The sequence below is a fragment of the Urocampus carinirostris genome, chromosome 11 (genome assembly GCF_059441175.1).
Source record: "Urocampus carinirostris isolate Australia breed hairy pipefish chromosome 11, RoL_Ucar_1.0, whole genome shotgun sequence".
Taxonomy (NCBI): domain Eukaryota; kingdom Metazoa; phylum Chordata; class Actinopteri; order Syngnathiformes; family Syngnathidae; genus Urocampus; species Urocampus carinirostris.
In genome coordinates, this window is record NC_142359.1 from 17,002,008 (window position 1) to 17,023,736 (window position 21,729).

At 40.6% G+C, this 21,729-nt stretch overlaps 1 protein-coding gene across 1 annotated transcript; it reads left to right on the top strand.

Moving 5' to 3' along the window:
* Positions 1 to 1,843: 1,843 nt before the first annotated feature.
* On the top strand, positions 1,844 to 16,876 carry lmod2b (leiomodin 2 (cardiac) b). The gene is made up of 6 exons (XM_088347939.1): positions 1,844 to 2,228; positions 6,992 to 7,396; positions 10,230 to 10,490; positions 10,559 to 10,768; positions 12,408 to 12,854; positions 16,193 to 16,876. The coding sequence occupies exons 1-6, from the start codon at positions 1,953 to 1,955 to the stop codon at positions 16,217 to 16,219; spliced, it is 1,626 nt and encodes a 541-aa protein (XP_088204065.1). The 5' UTR covers positions 1,844 to 1,952; the 3' UTR covers positions 16,220 to 16,876.
* The last annotated feature ends 4,853 nt before the right edge of the window (positions 16,877 to 21,729 follow it).

The window sequence follows — 21,729 nt, forward strand, 5'->3', positions numbered from 1 at the left end:
ATTCAATGCTGTTCTGATCGGGTAGAATGGAATGTCTTTCTTGGAAAGAAATGTAGGGTTAGCAAAAACAAAATTGCGATTTTTTTGGTGGGCATTTTTTCACATACAAAGGTACCTCTACTTAAAAATATCTCTACATCCGAAAGTTTTAGGTTATGAAGTACCTGAACCGGAAAATATTGCCTTTAGTTACAAAGGCGCTTCAGGATACAAAGTCAAAAATACAGTACAGTATGCGCTGCTATTAGCTGCTCCCGGAATTTCCCAAACGCAAACAAAATGGCTATCGCATGCGGGCGTATATTGTGGATTTTGCTATTGTATGCTTAATGTTTTTATCAAGCACTTTGAGTGACAATTTTTTGCCTGTAAAGTGCTTTACAAATAAATTTGATTTGAAAATTTGCCCTGCAATCCGGTGCGCATGCATTCTCCCAGCATGCTTTTCGTGTCACCGTCACAATTCAGAGTTCAGAGACAATAAGGAGGAGGACAGAAGCAGGCAGCTATCATTCTATCAGCCTAAATTAAGGAGATTTGAGTAAACTCTAAGAAGTCTCACAATTTGTGGAATCACCCGGAAAAAGTGTCGACAAGTCGGGCTATGGCTACTTCTGCCCTGCGAAATTCTAACGGATTGTCAAAAGCCGGCAAAAGAAGACGTCTTGGGATCAGTTTTTCAAGAAAAGCGAGGCAAAAGGGTAAATCAATATTTTTATTATATACTTTATTCTTTGTTTTTTTTACATTATGAGTCTATTGTTTTTTTTTGCGGTAATCTAATTTTAACATGTATTTGTTTCATGTTCTGAATCTTGTTATTGATTTATTAAAAAAATATCACACCATATTTTTGCAGGGCTTGGAATATATTAGCACATCTACATACAAAATGCGTCCCTACTTACAAAGTTTTCAGGTCACGTAGCTACTCCCAGAAGGAATTAAACTCGTAAGTGACCGTGCCACTGTATAGGTCAACTTTTCTGCAAGACATTGTGTTGAAATTGAATGTTGTTCAGGCCTGGAAGAGGGAATGGTCTTTCTAGAAACACTGCTGAGCCAGAAACAACAAAAAGCTGGGTCCGTTTTTTGGGTCATTTTCACCTCGACATTGCTTGTGAAAGATTGACTGGCCAAACTTGTAATGGGATAGAACAAGAGCATCTATCTGGGAAAGCTGCTGAGTTAGAAAAACTAAATCTGCCAAGTTAACTTTTTGGGGGCAGTTTTTACATTCGAGGTAACCTAACTGACTGCCTGTAAAAGATGTTGTTGATATTCCATGTTGTTCTGGCCTTTCTGTTATGCGAGAGTGGAATGTATTTTCGGGCAAAAACATGCTGAGTCAAGAAAACCAAAAAAGGAGCGTCATCTTTTTTTGAATTTTTCACATCTAGGGTAACCTACCTGTTAAAGACAGGGTGGGCAGACACACAAACAAACATGCAGACAAACACGCTTAAATCCCAGACGAAAACATTCTCACCACCCTCGCCTTGCTTGCGGGTGATAAATATATGCACGGTAGGCCAAGGTTTTGTTGATAGACACGCAGGCAACATTTTGTGACGCATTTGTGTGACAGCGTGTTCTGTTCTTGGCTATGAACAAAGCCGCTCAGGCATCGGTGACACGTCGCATTGATGACAGGCAGCAGCGTCTGAGCTCACATGCTTTTCGTGGCTCTGTCCCCCGTTAAAGCGCGGGCCTCCCAAAAAAAGACGGGGCATCATAGGGGCCGCCACTTTTGCTACGCGCACCTCTGATCCCTCTCTTAAGGCCCTGCAGGCAGCTGGGAGAGATTAGACTAGTCCGTGGCACTGGAGCACAACACCGGCAGAGATCTGGTTTGAAGACGTTTTTAGCGACCATTCTTTACCAACCTAGTAGTACAGTATTTTTTTTTCCCTTTTTTAACATGACTGTTCTTTGATGATCCCACTTTGGCTATGAGTTATTTTGGATACCGCCGAGAGCTGAGCAAGTACGAAGATGTGGACGAGGATGAGCTCCTGGCATCGCTCAGCCCCGAAGAGCTGGCGGAGTTGGAGAAGGAGCTGGTGGACATCGATCCCGACGCCAACGTGCCCATCGGCCTACGACAGAAGGACCAGACCGACAAGACCCCAACGGGGACGTTCAGTCGAGAGGCCCTCATGAAATACTGGGAAGCCGAGACTCAGAAAATCCTGGAAAGTGAAATTGCTGGAGCTAGCCCTAAAACGGTCAGTGGTAAGAAAGAAAAAGTGTACTTTATTAAAAAAAGTGTCTTTTGCCGGGTAAGCCTTCCTACTCTGAATCAGTGATCGGGCCTTTTAGTGTGGAGACAATCTCATCAGATACAATCCAAGTGCTGAGTGGAAAATTCTATTCGAGGACTGTGTAACGTAGACAACTGTCTCTGGATTTTGTCTCACATTCCAATTGCCATTGGTTGAAACTCAGAGTACACGATTGCTGTTCTACATACAGTAGCTAAAATGACAAAAAAGATTTCAACTTATTACCCTAAATGAGAAATCCTAAGCAGATTTAGGCCGGTGTTGAGCATGTCTGCTTCCAGTTCAGAGGTTTGGTTTATGAATTACGTAATTTAGAGTTTGTCCAATCACTTGTTGCTGGGCAGAATCCGCGAGGCTCACTCTTTACAGAAAATATAACCCTTTGGCAAAACATTTTGCTCAATGGAAGCACATTTTTTCTTGTTTAGAGAGACAGTGGTACCTCTTCATACCTCAAACCCCAATATTTTCGGTATGTGATTTTTTTTAAGTTGCTTGCTTTACAAAGAAAAATCCAGTTCATGAGCAATTCCAGAGGCTACCACTCGAGACCGCTCACTGCTTGTGACTGCTTACCATCAGCTTGTCCTGTTTGCACATGCAAACTACTCCAGGCCCCCAAAAAAAGTGCAGTTAATTTTTTGTGTGAAGGTTTATATAAAGGCACTGTAACTTTAATTTTAAGTGTGGAGTAAGTGTCTACGTACTGTATAATCAATGGTCTCCCAATCGCGTACCTGTCACTCTACGCCAATTAATCCCTGATTAATGATTGCAAATTCTCCTTTTTCAGTAAAACAAAACTTTACAAACACTATTACTTACAGCTAGACAGACTATGTAAAATATAGTGACAAACTTAGCAATCTACGATGACCTTGTTGTCTGCTACCAGTGACAAAGACGATTCAGATTAGAGCAGAAAAAAAAAAAACCTTATAAAAAGTGCTATACACTGTCAGGACCAAAACGGAAACAGGACCCAATTGCGTTACGTTTCTCACAAGTTATATTAAAGGAAAGAGGAGGGGCTGTGCTCACGATCCGAGGTTCGCTAAGCGCGGGAAACAAGTCGCTCTAGTTCTCAATTTGTGATCTGAACACGGAAGTGGATCTTCTGTAGAGAGCGATGGCGGTGTCAAGGACGAAAAAACAGGTCGATAGCGGACAGTAGAGCAAAAACGTGGTCGAGGTCAGAAACGGGTCGTAAGCCGGGACGGGAGAGCAGACGTGGTCGGGATCAAAAATGGGTCGTAAGTCGGGACGGGACAGCAGACGTGGTCAGAATCAAAACAGGTCGTAGCTGAGGATTGCAGAAGGACTGATAAAAGGGGACAGATAGGAGTGGGTTTGAATAGGGACAGGGAGCCAATCAGAGTCCGAGGCACTTGGCGCCGAAGGAGCGTTCACAGGTGATTCACAACGGTAATCATGACAATACACACAATTAACAACGCATAAAATACTTATAAAAACATATAAATTGACAGGTATGCGATCCCTGTGACTCCGCTTTGAAAAATACCCCCTTTCTACTGCAGCACACATTCATTAAGGCGCTCATTAAAAACTCACATTATATTTAATAAATATCATATTGCTATTATATCTTGTTACTCTATTATTTTTTAATGTTTAATTACTCTTTGAAAGTATTTTAAGTCATCAGGAAGATGTGTTTTATATTTTGGTTCACTTGTAAGCATGCATATTCGTGATCATTCGCTTGTTCCACGAGCGCGATCCCGGAGAGACTTGTAAGAATAGGTACCACTGTATTTAAAAAAAATCTTCCTTAAAAGATGTTTGTCTAATTCTGCACATAGTAGAAATATTTTCTAATTCAAAAAGACCTGGGTTAGAAAGAAACACGGATGTGAGCAAAACCATCTGTTAGAAAATGTCAGAACCAGAACAGATGGTAGACCCAAACGCGTAACGTTTCACACAAAGCTTTATTGTAGAATCGAGGAAGTCAGGAGCGTGGAAATCAATCACAGTGGTCGGGTGCTCGTTGGGCAGGAGGAGCAAGGAGCTCACAGGATAGGAGGTCGTGATGCGGAAGCATTTGGAGTTGCTGTGACGGGCGATTGGAGCGTGGTCGATGTGCCAAAACGGGTAAAGTAGCCGGAGCAGGAGATCGGATCGTGGCCGGTGTGCCAAAATGGGTCAAGTAGCCGGAGCGGGAGATCGGAGCGTGGTCGCTGGGCAAAAACGGGTCACTAGCCGTAGCCGGAGATCAGAGCGTTGTCAAAGGAAGGGGAATCAGGGAGAGACGAGCAGGATATGGATGAGGACGGGACGGACGGGAGCCAGTGTCAAAGTGATTGCCTTGCGTAAGCGGAGGTTTGCTGACGGACTGACAAGGAGTGACTGGAGTACTGAGTTTAAATAGGAAGGAAATCAATCAGGCAACAAGCAGCAGCTGGTGCCAAACGAGCGGGCACAGGTGAGGGCAATGAGTAATCATGACAGAAAAGACAATTTTTCCTACCTTAAGTACACATTTTTGCAGAATTAGTAAGCAATTTGTTCGTCAAAAAAAGGTATTCAAATTTCAAAGCCATCTCGTCAGTTACGACAACATTTTAAGAAAAATGTTATGTACACAGATTGGTGCATTTAAATATAAATCCTCAAACAAAACATTAAAACAAAGAACAAACAAAAATGGTAGGGCTGCTCAGATAGTCTCTCGGATAACAGGCTTTACGCTCCTTTCTGTTTGGATTTTGTAAAAATAATTATATATATGTTAGCAAATAGTCATGGTGCAAATAAAATTATTCCCGTTTGGTAGAACTTTTTTTTAGGTATAATATGTCCTGTATTAAAATATTTTATGTGAGTATTCTAATAAAATAACGAAAATAATCCCTAAAATGAAAAATGCATATTCTGCTGCGAGGGCCTGCAGGCTTAAAAACATATCAATCATTGTGATGTAATTATATTTTGTCCATGTATACTTAGTAAATAATTCCAAATTGTCTGTCAAATCATAGAAGCCGCCTTCCATAACATCAGTCTTTGAGGAAGATGCTGTTAAGGCAATCGGATTCTGAGTTGCAGTCTGAGAACCTGAAACTATGATAGGCTAGGGGACGGTAATCCACCAAATCGATCGCGCCAACAGCCGATAAACTTGAAGAGGCGTAGCCTTACAAGGAAATATATTGTGTTCATTTAATAGAGAAAGGTCGGACAAGTCCGAAGCGAGCGCGCCTTTTACAACCGGGAAAATGTTTTGTCCGCCACTTTCAGCCTAGAAGAAAGATCTTGAGCCCAAGAGCGACCCAACCCGAATTTCGGGCCGGTCATGCTTAAAATGTCAATCATTACGTTGGGGTCCGCCGAGCTTCTCTCTCGCGGACCTTTTTTTTTCTTCTGTATGTCTTTATTTATACAGTCTTGTTTAACTTAGATTTTGTTACAAAAGACAGGCTTTAGGTGTCACACATCCTCGTGGCCCTGTGCACACACACACACACACACACACACACACACACACACACACACACACACACACACACATTATATATATACATACAAACTAATTTATTTTTATATATCAATCCATCGGTCCACACTAGGGATATAGGGATTGAACCCCCCCCCAAAAAATACTAAAAATTAGCACATCAATTTACCATCTGCGATTTAAAATATATTTTCTTAATTAATATGTTTTTCAAGAAAATAAGGCAAATATCTTAAAACTAGAAAATATGCACTTATAGGAGTAATGTTTTTTTCTAAGCAGAAAATATGCCCTAAAAACAAAAACATTGCAAAAGGCTCCCCAAAAAAATGAGAAGCAAAATGGTGCGGTTTGGTCACTTTGATTCTAAAAGTTTGTAATCTTCCTTGTGTAATCTTCCTTTGTAGCACTTGTTTTCGGTTGCACTACACAGTACAGCAACTTCTAGTGGTCAAATATAACACAGTGTCCCTTTAAGTCAGGATTTTGCCACACTTTTTGACACAAAGAGCCATGAAAGCAAAAAGATTGGATTCTTTCACCTTATTTTATCTTTTAAGATGAAATTCAACAAAACCACCAAATCCATTCTCCAGAAAAAAAGCTAATTCTTCAGCAAATTTTATTTCACTGTCCGTGTCCCATACCAACATACCATACCAACAGATAAAACTCTTAAAATTTGTCTCCCCACTGCAGGTACCTAGGATCATAAAACGTCATTTCGTTGTAAATAATAGTTTCAAAACAAGGTGCGACCAGAGTTCTTTTGTAAAAATGTCACAAAATAATGCAAACCAGAAGGATACTGATGTATTTGGGAGAGAGCGCTATGTTTCTAAAGATCCGCCCACCCTACTGATCACCCAATCTAATTTTTCTTGGTGCTTGGCTGCCGTTTTCGGGTGTTTGCTGTCTGTTCCGTGGGTTTTTATCATAAAGTGTCTCAACAGCAAACATTGATTTTTTTAATGGCCTTCTATATAAAGAATTCTTTAGAGATATACAGCAAAACGGGTTTGTTGGTGTGACAACGCAAGTGTAAACTGTAATTGAAACTTTGCCTTATAATTTGGACCCAAAAAATGGTTAAATGGTTTGCTTTGGCTTCGCATACGCTAAAATTGGAAAGTCACATCAGCATTGTTTGCAGTGTACCTTGCCTTTTGCTCAAAATTACCACGGATGGACTTAAGCTAACGTCACCAAATGTGTGTCTGTCCAGGATGAAGAAGACGAGGGTCTGACAGACAGAAACAGCGAATCAGAGGACGAAAAGGACGACAGTAGTGAGGAAGAGAACAAAAACCGAAAAGAAGATGAAGATGAGGATGAAGAGGAGGAGGAAAGCGAGGAGGAAGAGGAAGCCGTAACAGAAGAGGACGATGAGGAAGAGGAGAACGCTTACGTTGAACCCACAGTTCTTCCGCCACCCCCGCCGCCAATCAGCACTCCGCAGCAGTTAAAGCCGCAAAGGGCGGAGCCTCTTCGACTGACTCCTCCCCCTCCGCCTGCAGACCCCAACGCCAGCGGGAACCCTACCATCGTGGACGAGGCCTTGCAGCGAGCGCTAAGTGATGACCCCGAGCTGATTGAAGTCAACTTGAATAACATCGACGATATCTCGCAGGTACAGAAATATTCAATCTCTCTTAAATGTTTTCACATGAGTTGTTTACGTCACGTGTTTACAGATCATGCGATGATTCAAAAAAGTGATTTCAAAGACTAGCACATATTTCCTACTGCGCCAATAAAAAAATGCCAAGGAGGGCTGAGTTGCATAAAATGTGAGCCCCGTATTTCTAGACAACAGCGACCGTACTTTGGAGAATATTGCCAGATTGCAACACAGACAAAGTTTTTGTGTCGTCGTTGGTTACGGCAATATTGTCCCAAATTGCATTCACTTGTTATCGTTCCCCAAGGTTTAAAGGAAACTTTAGCGACCTGACATTGACGCAGATACAGAAAAAGAAGAGAAGCGTTTTTGATAGATTTTGTTTTTAAAGTGTCGCAAAAAAGTTGTGGGTTGTAGTCCGTAATTTATACAACTGCTAGTGTGAAAGTGAAATTTGTTTTTGAGATATCATATTTACCATCATACTGCAACAAAAGACTTTGTTTGATTTAAGTTATGTTGACTTCTGTGTAGAAAATTACGAAACAAAATACTTGAAATAAAATAAATTGTCTTATTTAGCAGATGGACAATCATTTTACGCATTTGACCAAGGGCTCTCCTTTTTTCGATTTCTTACCATTTCTTAACGTTTTTACTTTCTCTCAGAGACAGTTTCTTTCCAAGGGCCATCACCACCCTAAATTAGAGTGCAAAACTGTCAAAATTAATGATCTGGAGAGTTATTTGGGACATGTTGTCACTGCTAAATGTTGTTAAACTACTCTTATTATTGCACTATTCTTCTTTGCAATATTATTTCAATTTAGGTGAGTCTCTAAGCACTGGAATGTCAATATGATTGCCTATTTATTAAGACAGTCTTTTATTTTTTTTTCTCTTTAAAATCTTTATTCCGTGTTTATCTTGGAGTGCCATGTCTGATCTCATTTCCATGTTGTTATCAATGACAATAAAGACATCATTTCTTTTTCGACATGCAGAAAAACGGCAGTAATTTCTCAAAATGAACCAAATAATCCACCATGCAGCTGGTCAGATCTTCTTTTTTTTAACTGATTTTAAGGATGTGTTGAGGAAATTGCAGGTTCGATAATCGAGAGAAAAGTCTTCTCATATGTGGATAAGGAAAATGGACAGAAGCCAGCTTCGTAGGAGGGAGATACAACTTTATTGATGCGTCAATGAAGGTCTCCGAGAGCTCGGGACATGACAATGTTTTTAAAGCTTCAATTGAGTACAACCCAAAAGGCGGCCCTAGTCCACAGTAACAACAGGAAGATGCTGTCGTATCCTTATTAGCACATGTTGTTCGCCTCAGTTTGCTCAGAGGGACCTTGCATAGCGAGACCTTGCAGGTCCCATGCCCTTTTAGGGAAACTCAACTGTCTTGTCAAGGATCTTCTCGAATGATGTCAACATTCCCTCACTACTGTAAGCAATGTAAGCAAGTCTTTCTACATTTCTAAATGTATGCAACTCTATTCTACAAATGCAAGTCTATTTTCCACAACAGATGAATATACACTCCGAAATCTTTGTCTTTTTCCATGAAAAAGTCATTATTTTATTCATCAAATCTCATGTCATTATTTTATTCATCAAATCATCAGATCTCATGTCTGTGTTCTTTTGTCCGTATGAATCTCTTAATTTTGTTTGCAAGTCTTAAGCTGCTGGTTGAGGACATGTAAGGTCACAAATATGATGCTCAGATACTCTATTGTGATTTTAGGTTCAGAGTTTTGGGGGTGCTGAGAACCCAGAGTTTCTAGCTGTCACTTAACTTACAGTGATATAAGAACATTTTACATTGTTCAGGAATGGCACTTCCCATTGAAGATTACACTTGTTATATACGTGATAACCTGTAGCCTCTGCTATTGTGGAGTATTATAATATTGTGTATTTTATGTATTTTTTTTCTGTAAAAGCCCTTCTGGGGACAGACATTGAGAATTAGCCTAGGCTAAAATGTTATATTATGTGACATGAGTTTATGGAGCATACTTTTCCCTATTCAAATAAACAAAACTTGAAACTTGGTTAGCAGAAACACTATTACTAAGCTTCCCCAGTTTTTACTCACTTACTTCTAACATAGTACACACATGGACATAAAGAGTATAGTTGTTAAAAACATTCACTGTATAACATATTCTCACCGTAATACACCCAAGCCTCCACAGACTCTGCCACTATGATGCAAGTGACACTAACTGAGCGAAAGAGGAGCTGGGAGCGGGGCTAGGAATTTCAAGTGGAGTATTTCCAAAACTTTAGCATTTAAACCTATTATGTGGTGTGGGTGGTTAGGTTGATTTTGGGTTTGCTTGAGCACCTCCTAAACGGGCTAGGCTCGATTAGGACAGTCAGTTTTATAGCTTCTCTGACCGGCTAAACTGTTTTCAGCTGTGCTAACATCATTGCACAAGGGTTTTCTAATCATCCATCTAACGTAATAAGCAAACATAATGTACTATTAGAACACTAGGTGCAGGTTGCGAGAAATAGGCCTTGATACACCTAAGAAGATCCTTCTTTAAAAACAGAAAATTGCAGCTAAAATAGTCATTGAGCATGTTAACCATGCATGGGGTGTATTACAGATTAATTTATGTTTACTTCACTGAAACAATCAGTATTTTTCTTTCAAAACAAGGACATTTTTCAAGCAAGCTCAAACTTTTAAAATGGTAGTGTACAAGAAACAAGAAATATATTGAATGAGAAAAAATGAGCCACATCTTCTTCCAATTGTGTAAGAATTATTTTTTGGCCAGGAGAAAAACTGAAAAAAAGATGAACGTATCTTCCCCAGGAGACCCTAATCCAGTTTGCAGAAGCTCTGAGGTCCAACACGCACGTGCGCGTCTTTAGCCTGGCTAACACCCACGCAGACGACCCAGTGGCAGTGTCCATCGCCAAGATGCTACGAGAGAACTCGTCCATCGTCAGCCTCAATATTGAGTCCAACTATGTGAGCGGAAGAGGTGTCATGGCACTGGTTCAAGCCCTCCCCGGGAACAATACTCTGACCGAGCTCCGATTCCACAATCAGAGGCACATCTGTGGAGGCCAGGTAGGTGTCCAACCCGGCCACTCAAATAAAAGTCCTCTAACATTACAACATGGCTTTATTTACTTTAGGTAGAGATGGAGATGGTTAAGATACTCAGGGAAAATCACACCTTGATCAAGCTTGGCTATCAGTTTAACCTGCCTGGTCCCAGGATGAGCATGACGGGTATCCTCACCAGGAACCAGGACCACCACAGGCAAAAGCGACTGCAGGAACAGAGGCAACAACAACAACAGGGGGCGCCGGAAGGAGCCGCCATCCCACGGACCTTTGTGCTGGTAACACGACAAAAAATGTGCTTGATATAACAAGTGTCTGCCCTCTTCATTCCCACATGTCTTTATATAGATCCCTCAAAGCCTTTTAAGAAAGCTGTTCAATAGTTTGGGATCGCCTGGAAATCTTATCTTTGGAGGAAAAGCACAGTTTTTTTTTTCCCAATAACATAAAACTATTTAGAGAAACATGGTTAACATGGTAAGCTGAAAAAGACAGTTTTAATGCAATATCTGCATAGGTGTATTGGGGCCAATTTCCAGCAACCAGCAATCCAGTGTTCTAATTGTACATTGTGCATTTACTATTTGCGTTATAAGGCTAATGTATGATTGGAAAACCCTTTTGCAATAATGCTAGCAACTTTGAAAGCAGTTTAGCTGATTAGACTGTAAAACTGACCTTCCTTTGAGCTATTCGAGTTTATGGAGCGTCACATTTGTGGGTGTGATTAAACTTTCAGAATGGCCCAAAAAAATGAACTTTCACATGCAGTCTGCAGTCTATTCTGTTTTGAAGAAATGAAGGCTATTTCAAGTGTGAAATTACCAATAAACTGAAGATCTTCTACAAAGGAGTGTACTACTCCTTACAGAGAAAAGCACAAACAGGCTACAGGGAGAGGTCGAAGGGGCTAACTAGCTAGAGACCAAGTACATTAGAGTCTTCAATAGATGTCTTGCAGGTCCTCAATTACCAGCTTGGTTAAATAGTACACACAAACACCAGTTTCGACATCTACAGTGAAGAGGCATCCCCGAGATGCTGGCCTCCGAGGCAGAGCGGCAAAGAAAAAGCCATGTCAAAGATTAGCCGCCAAAAGGAAGAGCTTAAAATGGGCAAAATAACACAGACATTAAACAACCAAATTTAAAAATAAAACTGTGACTTTTTTCATGGAAAACACAATTTTCTAGTTGACCCCAAAGTAGCGAAGGCTCTATCTATATGTTGATGTTGTGAACAAAAATAAAATAAAAATACAAACTAAATTATCTGTTAATGGAACAAAAGTGTATATCCACTATACAGTGAAACCAAAGGACAAGCCCTATTTACAGGCTCAATCATTTGTTTAACAAATAAAAGTACTGTACCTTATTTACATATAACTTTTCTGCTGTCAAATTATAATTTTGAAAATAATCTTTTTGCTATGTTTCTCTGTTTTATCAGGACACTTTCCACTTTTTTTTAACTTCAGATGATATTTTTGTTGCCATCTTGCGGATGTTAATAGAAAAAAACAAAATGTGCAAAAATACTTTTACCTTCCTTTAGCATGTTCGAGAAGTCCATGTTTGTTGGCGATAGAAAGTATCTTCCTCCGCCTCTTGGTACTTTTGTTGATCCAGAGCGTTTAGTGGACATGATGACGTTAAGTTGACATGATGGCTTCTAGATAAACTGGAAATAAAAATAATTGGGCATATATAACATAGGTTCATGAAGCTTTTTAAGGTATGTGAACATGAGAGCCCGAAACATTGTTGTACAGGCAGACACAGGCAGAAACGGGGCGAGACAACTGTTTAGCCAATCAAAATGCAGAACACAATGCACGATGAAAAACCGCAAAGTACCAAAACCCCGAAAAGTGAACCGTGATACAGCAAAATATTACTGTATTTCTGTTTTTAGAGAGGAACACCCTGTGGCTCTCCTCGGTCCTCTCCTTGGTCCTCCCCAAAGGTCTCGCGGAGCACCTTGGCTAAGAAGCAGACACATTTAGCAGCAACACCACCAAAACCTCCGCCCCCACCTCCCCCTCCTCCACCGCCGCCTCCCCCTCCTCTGTCACTTCTGCACTCACACCAGGAGAAAAAGAAGCCCACTCGGACCATAGCGGAAGTGATCAAATCCCACGAGGCCAGTAGCAAGAAAGCCAAGACCAAAGGAAAGAAAGGCAAGAAGGGCAAGGTCAAAAATGAGACCGCCTGCATCCTAAAGGAGCTGAAGAACGCTCTGAGGCCTGTAGCTGTGGATAGGCGGAGCGACGAGAGCAGCAGGCCATCCACGCCGATGAGGTCGGTCCACGACCAGCTGATGGACTCCATTCGGAACAGCAGCATCCGGAACCTGAAGAAGGTGAGTAGTACACCACTGTGAACTTTAGGCATTAACAAAACGGGAAACTCAATTCTGCCTTTGTACAAGCTGCAATGGATTTTTTAATGCTGCTGCTAATGGTGGTTTCTGCGGTAATGGACCAAATTGCATTTGTTTTTTATCGTTCCTCAAGGATTAAAGGAAACTTCAGCAACCTTACATTGACACCAATTACCGTATTTTCCGCACTATAATGCGCACCGGGTTGTAGGGGGCACCCCCAAAAAATAGTTTTTGGTCCTATTTTTTCCATACATAAGGCGCACCGGATTATAAGGGGCTACAATGGGAACGTCGACAAAACAGTCAGATAGTTCAGTCAAACTTATTACCCCTTTAACATTCCGAAAGCTTGCGAAGAAGCAAATACCTGTCTCAGACATGTACGGAAACAGTGTTTGTACAATGTCACCAATCACTCAAATGCATCGTTCCAAATATATTATTCGGAAGGTTAAAGTCTTGGGATTCAAGAAATGCCAAACATTTCTTAGTTTCCATTTTATTTTTTGCTGGCAACTGCGTGGACAGCAATGTAAGAATTTTATTGTGCAGTGAAACGGTGTTCTTTACAGTGCATATGGCTATAAACACTTTGAATTTAATTTAGTTTAAAAATAGACTCATCACAGAAACATCAAGATCATTCTAAAACAAGATACCGGGAAAATATAAAGCCGCATAGCTCAAGTTCTCTTTCAGCCATCACGTTCAATAATGATACGTAACCATGGTCTTCTTACAACCGTGAGTGTAGTAAATCCAGGAGAGTAAAATATTTACAAATACAGAATAGTAAAATATGTTTTCTCTATGCCGAAGTGCAACCCAACGTGTGATTCATATTCATCTTTTTCGGCCAATTGCAGGCTTTGTTTCGCCCCTTTAGCCTATGCGAGCCTGTAAATAATAAAAAGGATCCGCCCCCTTTACCTCCGAATAACTTTAGCCAATAGTGACTGATTCAAATGATGATTGACACACAGGAAATGAAACACCGGTATATAAATCCCAGTATACACCGCAGACTACTTCGCCCTCGGGGGAAAATCTAGTCGGCGGCTGCTTGCCTTAGTTGCAAGACTTTGCGACTTGATATTGATCCATATATAAGGCGCACTGTATTATAAGGTGCATGGTCAGCTTTTGAAAAAATAAAGGCTTTTAGGTGCGCCTTATAGTGCGGAAAATATGGTATATGAAAAAAGATGTGTAGCGTTTTTGATAGACAGGTTCTACTGCTGTTACATTCAGATGTATGAATTAAAGACTTGATTTGTGGATGAAATGTTGATATTATATAATATTGAATTTCTGAAAGTACTGTCAAACCTTCCGTTTTGCTCATTATGTATCATACGAATAATGTTGGCAAAAAATATTGACAAATTTCTTTCGACGTCACTGCTGTGTTTCGTATTTCGAGTGAATGCGTTGTGGGAAAGAGCAGCTCGCCATTTTCCTCATCGCTGCCAGGAAAAAAAAATAGTAAGCTGCAGTGTTTAAAATGTAGCAAAAAAGTAGTGACTTGTAGTCCAGAATTTATGGTATACAGTATACAAGTTTTATACTTAAATTAATTAGTTAATTTAGTTGATTTAATTAGTTCATTTGATTAACTTGAATCAATGTTGAATACATTCGTACGTCTCAGTGTTGAAATCCTCGATTTTGAGAAAAATGTGTTCAAAGGAGTCATAATCACTCGACATTTCCTTCTCATTTTTTTACCCAGCCTTTCTAAGGCTTTTGGGTAAACATGGCAGCAAGATGTTGGATAATTATGTCGGCTTGTGTTACGTTTCTCTCAAGTTTTATTGAAGGAAAGAGGAGGGGCAGCGCCCACGATCTGGTGTTCGCTGGACGCAGGAAACAAGTCGCTCTCGCACTGTGATTGTGATCCGAACACGGAAGTTGATCTTCCATAGCGAGAGTTGGCGGTGTCAGGGACGGAAAATGGAGTCGGTAGTCGGGACTGGGAGAGCAAAGCATGGTCGAGGTCGGAAACGAGTCGTAAGCCAGAACGGGAGAGTAGACGTAGTCGGGGACTAAAAGAGGTCGTAAGCCGGGACTGGAGAGCAGAAACGGGTCGTAGCCGGAGACAGACGGGAGGAAAAACGGGACAGGTGAGAGTCAGGGTCGAAAAAGGCTTGCCGAGTATACACTGAGGTTCGCAGACGGACTGACAACAGGGGACTGACAGGACTGGGTTCAAATAGTGACAGGGAGCCAATCAGAACCCATGGCGGTTGCCGCCAAATGAGTGGGCACAGGTGATTTACATCGGTAATCATGACACATGTTATGTAAAATAAATGCCAGCAACGAAGCATCTAGGACAATGTCATACAAACTAATGCCAGCTGCCGTTAGTCACAAGAAAAGCAATGACAAAGCGAAGCCAGCAGAGCAGCGTCTGCGTCATTTTCAAGCAGACTTGTTCAGAAACATGTCAACAATATCAAGCATTTACAAGCGCTTCACCAAAATTGTAAGCGATATTAAAATTCAAGCATTTTCAAGGATTTCAATCACCCGTACGAACCCTGTAAATTATACTCACTGTCCATTTAGGTTTTGGCACAAAAGGGCCATCAATATTCGTTGAAATACAAGTCGTTAATTGGTTTAAAATGTCGTGTATAGACTAGTGGGAGGTTTTTAGGTTAGCCTATTATAATATCATAACACATAGAACAAATCTTTCACCACAGCTTTACACATTTCCAAATGCATCTCTATAAACAGCCCATGTATTTTATTACCTCGCGACTAGTTACTGTGGAAAAAAGTTGGCTCGGGCCAGGGTCAGGAAATTCTTGCCACTTAATGCTGCTATTCATAGCAAGTGTTCAGTGGAAGTTTGATAAAAGCAGATGTAGCAACCACACAAACATTGTCGGTTGATGGTCATTGCAATGGTTTGATTATTATAACTCAGTTTTTCTAAGTATTATGTTGTAATTTTTTGTATTTTTTGGCCTATTGATCCTGATAGTCTTTTTATATTTTTTTAAATTTAAAGTATTACATGTTTTACCCAGGAGTGCTATGTTAAATCTCAAGGCAATGAAGACAATTCTATTCTGTTTCGTTCCGTTTTGTCCCGTTCAGTTTTGTCCCGTTTTGTTCCGTCCCGTCCTGTCCCATTCTATTCTATTATATTCCATCCTATCCTATCCTGTCCTGTCCTGTCCTGTCCTGTCCTACCCTACCATACCTTACCCTACCCTACCCTACCCTACCCTATCCTATCCTATCTTATTCTATTCTATTCTAGATTCCCTTATACGTTTGCCTGTTTTTGGATTTTACAGGTCGACCTCCCAATGCACCTACAGTAATAAAGAAGAGTACTATGCTATGGAAACTGGCTGGAATACCGAAAAGCAACAGTGTCTCGGAAAATATTGGATGTTTTTTGCATTGCTACACATGAGTTGTTATTTTATTTCTAAGAACCTGAATTTGTTTACTGATAATCCTCCATGTTTTGATTGTCATCTTGTAAATATCATGCGCAAGGTTTATTGAATGATGTGCTTTTTCTTAATACAAATTGTTTCCGTTTGTTTCTTCATTTGTCAAGTTATTATGACGACTCAATTTTTCGGTTACCGTTTTCCCAAAAGCTGCTGTTATCGTCCATCCACCGCTTATCCACGGGCAGAGAGCAGGGGACACCCTGAAATGGTTGCCAGCACACAGAGACAGACAACTCTCTCGTTACCTAGGGACAATTTAGACCGGCCAATTAACCTGACATGTGGGAGGAAACCTGAGTGCTCAGAGGATACCCACTCGAGCACAGGGAGAACATGCAAACTCCACACAGGAAGGTTCGATCTCATGACCTCAGAACTGTGCCGCGGATGCCACGAGCGGCTGCCTTTTCCAGCAGCTGCCCTATTGTTTTATTGTCTGCTCCTATGTTCGGTGTTTTTTCTTCCCGTTTTGACAACTACACTATGGATTACTTCTATCCTATGGGACATGGGTTTTAGCGCACAAAAAAGTGTGTATTCAAGGAATTTCAACTCCTTGCCCTGAAGAATTTTCGTGCTGGCGTGATGAAGGGGCCTATCGTGGAAGAAGAGCTAGCGAAGCGGCTAGCGGCGTTATAAGTCTTCGGTACCATCCGTAATCATGGTAAATGCGAACTCACGACCAAATAAGATCATCGAGTGCTGGTAGAAAACATCTAAGCGCACAGGGAGCGCAGTTGCTGTGTTTTGCGGAAACGTGGCTCACGTTTAGCATTCCGGACGCTAACGTGTACCCACCCGGAGCTACCCGGAGCTATTCGGCTTCAACGCCGCTATACAGAGACAAGAAAGCCGGGGGGAATCTGAGAGGAGGCGGACTTGCTAACACGAGGTGGTGTATCCCTGGATTTTCACAAAGGAAAGATTTCCATCTGCCGCAGGGATGTCGAACTTTTGGACTGGCGTGACGTCATCCGCTCCGCTACAAGCACCCCTAGGGCATCATGTTCATCTGTTAATAAACAACGGGGTAGACTGCTGGAAGTGTGAATTTCCCTACGGGGATGAATAAAGTATCTATCTATCTATCTATCTATCCATCTATCTACCCACTCAGCCGCCGTGCTGCCTCTCTGTTCTCGTAAAGCACACAAATGAATGAAAGTTCTCACGACAGTTCTCATGACTAAAGGCGTTTCAAAAAAAAATTGTTTTTCAGAAAACACACTGATCTAAATTAGAGAACACACTACTCAAATTTATGAGTTTGGCATGGCAAAACAACTGAAGGTTACAACAGTCAGCAATTAGTAAACTGTGTACAGGCTTCTGCAGTGAATGACTTTAGCAGATTTTTGTTTTAATTTTGTTGTTTTTGTGGACTTGGTCTTAAATTTGATTTTAAAAGGGTTTAAAAAAAAGTCTTTAAAACTCTTAAATTTATGGAAAAAGAAAAAGAAAATTGAAAAAATAAGAGAAAAATAAGAAATCTAAAAGAAACAAGAAAGAAAATTGGTGTGATTTTGGTCCATTCTTCTTCCAGCCTCCTTCACAGTTCGGTGATTGTAGTGGGTTTCTTGACCATAACTTTGTCATCAAGGATTTTTCAGAGGCGCGCTATTATAGATCAGGACTCAATTAAATTCTTACCCCGTTATTCTGTGTGACATGGAGCTTTGTCCTGCATGAAGACTGTAGGCTGATTGGGCAATGAACACAAGTAACCATGTGCTGTTAAAGAAGGTTCTGAACACATTTGCATTCACATTTGGAGATGTAGCTGTACAAAAGGCCCAAATCCTGATGCAGAAAACATGCCCCTAACTATGACACTTCCTCCTCCACCTTTCACTGACTTTTTACACACTTTGGGTTTAGTCTTTCTCCAATGTGTCGCCAAATATAATGTTTCCCATCAGATCCAAATCAATTAAATTTGCTTTCCTGACGGAAGTGAACTCCGGATCAACTGTCCTCTTTCCACACAACATGCTAATGAGAAAATCTCAGGCTAGCTTTTTGATTTTTCTTTTGCTAATGAGAGGTTTGATCACTGCAGTGTGGGCCTTCAGTCCAAATGGCGAAACAGATCCTTACCATGTTCATCACTGAACTGGCGAGCAATTCCAGCAGTTGACAGGGTAGGTTAACTGGATTACTTTCAATTACTTTTGGATTACTCCAATACCAAATATGCTAATAAAAGACAATAGAAACTAAATATGAATAAAATTACTAAATTTTGTGCAGGCTTGGGGAGTAACGGAATACATGGAACGGCAAAAATGATGTTGGCAAGCTGTTTGCATTTATTTTCATTTGGTTTCTGTCGCATTTTATGTTAGTTTTGCCGGAGATCAAAGAGATCAAAGCCAGGAGAGAAAGCTTACCACGTGTTGTGAGTCATAATTTTATTCATATTTAGTTTCTTTTGTCTTTTATTAGCATGATTGGTATTGGAGTAATCCAAAAGTAATTGAAAGTAATCCAGTTAAAGTAACCCTACCCAACCCTGCCCAATGACATCCTCCGCAGTGACCTGGCCTCTCTTGCATTTGTCTACCATGGACGACCAGCTTTCTGAGGCGACTTGAATGAGTTTGCAGTTTAGTAAAGTTTCAATATTCTTGAAATGACAGATTTGGAACGATCAACTTGTTTTGCTGATGGGGTCGTAAATGAAATGAAAATGAAATGATTTGCATTTCTATAGCGCTTTTCAAGTCAAGACTTTCCAAAGCGTTTTACAGTGTGCTTCACATTTCCCAATAGTGCCCATGTAAGGCGCTAACCTGCTTTTTGGGGGTAATAGGGGTTCAGTGACTTACCAAAGGACACTTCGACATGTAACACGGACAAGTCAGGATTCGAACTGGGATCCCTTGATCCCAAGACGAGCGCTCTACCTCCTGAGCTACTGCCACCAGTCTCTTTGTTTTTATCTGGACAACCTGTCACCGGAGAACAAAGTCAGTGAAACTGCCAGTTAGTATGCCAGTTAAATAGGGGTTGCCAGATAATCAGAGAAATCAGCACTATGTGCTAGATATATATATATATATATATATATATATATATATATATATATATATATATATATATATATATATATATATATATATATATATATATATATATATATATACACTTGTATCAACCTGATCTTAACACTCACTCAGTATTGATAATATCGGTATTCGGATCTAACTGCCTAACCCTTACCTGTTATCGTAATATATTATTTAGGTGGCAGGAGATTAGAAATAAAAGTTATGCCTAGTGCTTCTCATTATCCATCCATCCATTATCTGCACCGCTTATCCTCAGTAGGGTCGCGGGGGTGCTGGAGCCCGCTTCTCATTTTTTTTCATTTAATACATGCCAAATATAATGTCTTTTTTACTGACTTTGATATATTTTAAACTATTCCCCTTGTAAAATAAGAAAAAGAATCAATAAAATGAGCAATATCTTTTAGAAAAAAAGGACGAAATCCAAATCTTCTTTTTAAGATGTCATTGAAATCTCAAGTATATTCCCCCAAGCAGTGGTGTCAAGCATGTGGCCCGCGTGCCGGATCAGCCACGCAGATATATTGAATCCGACCGCCCATAAGACAACACTGAGAGGAGCGCAAGAGAAAAACAAAGTGCACATTGGAATTTGATGTATGGATTCTTTCTTTCAGTCTTTCTTTCTTTCTGTCTCTCTCTATTTTGCTTCTCTCTTTCTCCTTTTTATCCCTCTCTCTTTTCAAATATTTTTCTTTCTTTATCTTTCTTTGTACCTTTCTCTTTTCCTCTGCCTTTTTTCTTGTCTTTCTGTCTCTCTCTTTCTCTTTGTTTGTCTCTCTCTCTCTTTGTCTCCCCTCTCGCTGTCTGTTTTTTTCTCTCTCTCTTTTTTCTGTCTTTTTCTTTGTTTCTCATTGACTCACTCTGTCTCTCTTTTCATCTCTTGTTTTGTCTCTCTTGTTTTGTCCCTCTTTTTCTTTCTCTTTCTTTCTTATTTTTTCATTTTTTCCCTCTTTGTCCTTCTCTACCTCCATTGGTTCCACCCCCTCTAATCCTCCGTCTTTCTTTTTTCTTGTTCTCTCTCTCTTTCTTTCTCTACCTTTTTGCTGTTTTTCTCTTTCTAGTTTTTTTACTCCTTGTCATTCTCTACGTCCCTCTGTCCCTCTGTCCCTCTCCCTCTAATTCCACATGTCTTTCTCTCTTTCTCCCTTTTTTTCCTGTTTCTCTCATTCTTCCTTTCTTGTTTTTTCACTCTTTGTCGTTCTCTACCTCCCTCTGTCACTCTCTTTCTAATTCCACCGGTCTTTCTTTCTTTCGTTGTTTCTTTCTTACTTTTTTCTCTCTTGCTCCCATATCCCCTCTTTCTCTTGTTCTTTCTTGTTTTTTTCCTCTTTCCCTCTTTACTGTTCTCTCCCTCCTTCCCTCCCATCCTCTAATTCCCCCTGTCTCTCTTCTTTCCTTTCCTTTTTCTATTTGATCTACTCATCCGTGTGAGTCTTTTTTTCTACCATGTGGCCCCCAAGCTAAAATGAGTGTGACACCCCTGCCCCAGGGGTACTAGTAACCCAATTTAAGAATCACTATTTTCGGGGACACTCAATGAAGAGCTACATGAGGACGACTTATATAGCAAGGTCTAAAATACAGCATGCTGCCCTATGTATCTGTTTTTTAAATGTTATTTCCCAATTACTTTTCGAGCAGTCTGGCATATTCTCTTTGATACTTTTCGGACTATTGAAAAAATGCGCACCCTGCCTTCAGCGTGCATGCATTCCACGGCCCAAGTGTTCCTAAGAATAAAACGCGGTCGCAGGAAGTGGAGCATTTTGTCTTTGCAATCCGTCCGAGTGCTAATGAGGGGAACCCTTTCAGTGATGTCTGAAGACTTCCTGCTTGTAAATGTGGTCAGCGATCCTCATGCAAAATTCAGAGATCAGTTTGAGAGTGTGTACTGGATTAAGCCAGTATCACCCCCAGGCAAGAATGCAATGGTTTGTGGAGCATTATCTGTTATGGGATAATACATGGGCGTGACCAGCCCGTCATTGTGGGTGCTCAAGAACCCCCAAATTTAACCAAAGCACCCCTAAATAAGATAGCATTTTGAAAACTCTATTTTCCTCAATAAATGACAGGATAGGCTTAAAAAAAAAAATGCTAGCTATAGAAAAAGTCAACAAAAATATGAACAACACAGCATCAGAAATTCCTCTAGTGCTTTAACACGGTTGAGTCTATTTGATCTCTAGCGCCGTTCTCACTCCACTCTCCACTCCCGCTAGTGTCACTTGCAGCATAGCGGCGGAGTCTGTGGAGGCTCTGGTGTGTTAGGTTCAGAGTATGTAATTAAGGAAG